This window comes from Dreissena polymorpha, chromosome 1 (genome assembly GCF_020536995.1).
Source record: "Dreissena polymorpha isolate Duluth1 chromosome 1, UMN_Dpol_1.0, whole genome shotgun sequence".
Classification (NCBI taxonomy): domain Eukaryota; kingdom Metazoa; phylum Mollusca; class Bivalvia; order Myida; family Dreissenidae; genus Dreissena; species Dreissena polymorpha.
In genome coordinates this window covers 99,978,412-99,979,964 of record NC_068355.1, presented here as the reverse complement: position 1 = coordinate 99,979,964, position 1,553 = coordinate 99,978,412, and the positions used below count along the sequence as shown (strand labels likewise).

Sequence of the window (1,553 nt, the reverse complement as noted above, 5' to 3'; positions counted from 1 at the left end):
TAGACAAAAGCTTATTTGTCTATAAAGGTTTGTCATGCTCAACATCTTATACGGATTTGATAATAAATAGCTCCGGTACTTGTTCATTTAAAATCACAAAATTCATTTCCGGCTAGAGAAATTTGTATTAGCTTGAGAGCGATTTTTAAATAAAAGATATTAATTAAAATTAACTTAAGTTTTAGACTAAACCAGATACATACTTTTTAATTAAAAAAAAGTTTGCCCCTAACTGAAATCTTACAGAGTTTCGCTAATAAATATTTCCGGACCAGTTTTAGTTAAAATCACGAACTCCATTTCGGCTATGGATTGTTTAATACCTTTAAAATGACACTTACAATGGAAATATTAATAACGAAATATTAAATGTTTAGACAAACAAAGAAATGTACGATTCAATAAAGAAAGTCTGCCTAGTTCTTGAAATTTACAAAGTTTCTTTGTGCATATCTCCGGAACTATACAAGTACGGCATTTAAAAAGAAGAATAACAGGTTTAAACAAAGGCAGATATCCACTTTTTAATAAAATTATCTACCTGGGCCTTAAATCTTTCGAAGTTGCGCTAATAAAAATCTCCGGCACTATTTACGCCCAAATCACAAAGGTTACTTGAAACTTTAGATATTGATATAACCTTTCTAATAATCATTGAATAATTAAATCCATACAAAAATAATTAAATTTTATGCGAAGACATTACTGAGTGAGAGGCGTGCTTTAAAAACCCACTAAATCGGCCTCAAACAGTACTTGTTGATAATGCAAGCGCAGTCAATGAGGAACAATTTAATTTTCTCCGGCATCAATGAAAGCTCGTCCGAAAAGCCTGACGATACCGAACGTCTACTGTGCTCTTTCATAGTAGAAAACCTGCAAATACCCCAGGATGATGCCAAGTGTATTAATCTTGAGAGAGTACATCGCATTGGTGTTAGGCAAAGCGGTAACCAACCTCCTCGTCCAATAGTGGCAAAATTCTCACTATTCAAGGACAGAGAAAGCGTGCGGAAATCAAGTTGGAACCTTAAAGGAACCAATTACTACGTCAGTGAGCAATTTCCAAAGGACGTTGCCGACCGGCGCAGAAGCTTGATGCCGGCCTTCCGGAAAGCACGTGCTGATGGCAAGAAGGCATGGTTAAGCTACGACAAACTGTACATAGATGGTGTTCCGGTGCGTCCTGACAGTTCCACAAGCAACAACAGCAGCGGTAGCAGAAAGTAGGGACTTCCGGAGGCTGAAATAAAAGTTCTCTCTTGGAACGTTCAAGGACTTTCAAATGTAAAAATTAACGATGAAGACTTCTTAAACTACATTCGAAAATTTGATATTATTTTGTTCTATGAAACATGGGCTAATAACTCAGCTTGTTATGACATTGATGGCTATAAATGTTACCTTTTTAACAGGAAAATTCAGAACAAAAAATCAAAACGCTCTAGTGGCGGAATAGCAATTTATATTAAGCAATCTATTGCGAAGGGAATTTCTATTGTTAAAAATCATCAGGATGCAATTGTGTGGCTTAAATAAGTTAAGCTTTATTT

At 35.4% G+C, this 1,553-nt stretch overlaps 1 protein-coding gene across 1 annotated transcript; it reads left to right on the top strand.

Annotated features, from left to right (window-relative positions):
- The first annotated feature begins 765 nt into the window (after positions 1-765).
- LOC127840939 (uncharacterized) lies at positions 766-1,230 on the top strand. Its single transcript, XM_052369440.1, has one exon. It carries the CDS (start codon positions 766-768, stop codon positions 1,228-1,230), a length of 465 nt encoding a protein of 154 aa, XP_052225400.1.
- Positions 1,231-1,553: the final 323 nt, after the last annotated feature.

Coding starts and splice junctions, on each gene's coding strand:
- LOC127840939 (XM_052369440.1), top strand. CDS start 766: ATGCAAGCGCAGTCAATGAGGAACAATTTAATTTTCTCCGGCATCAAT.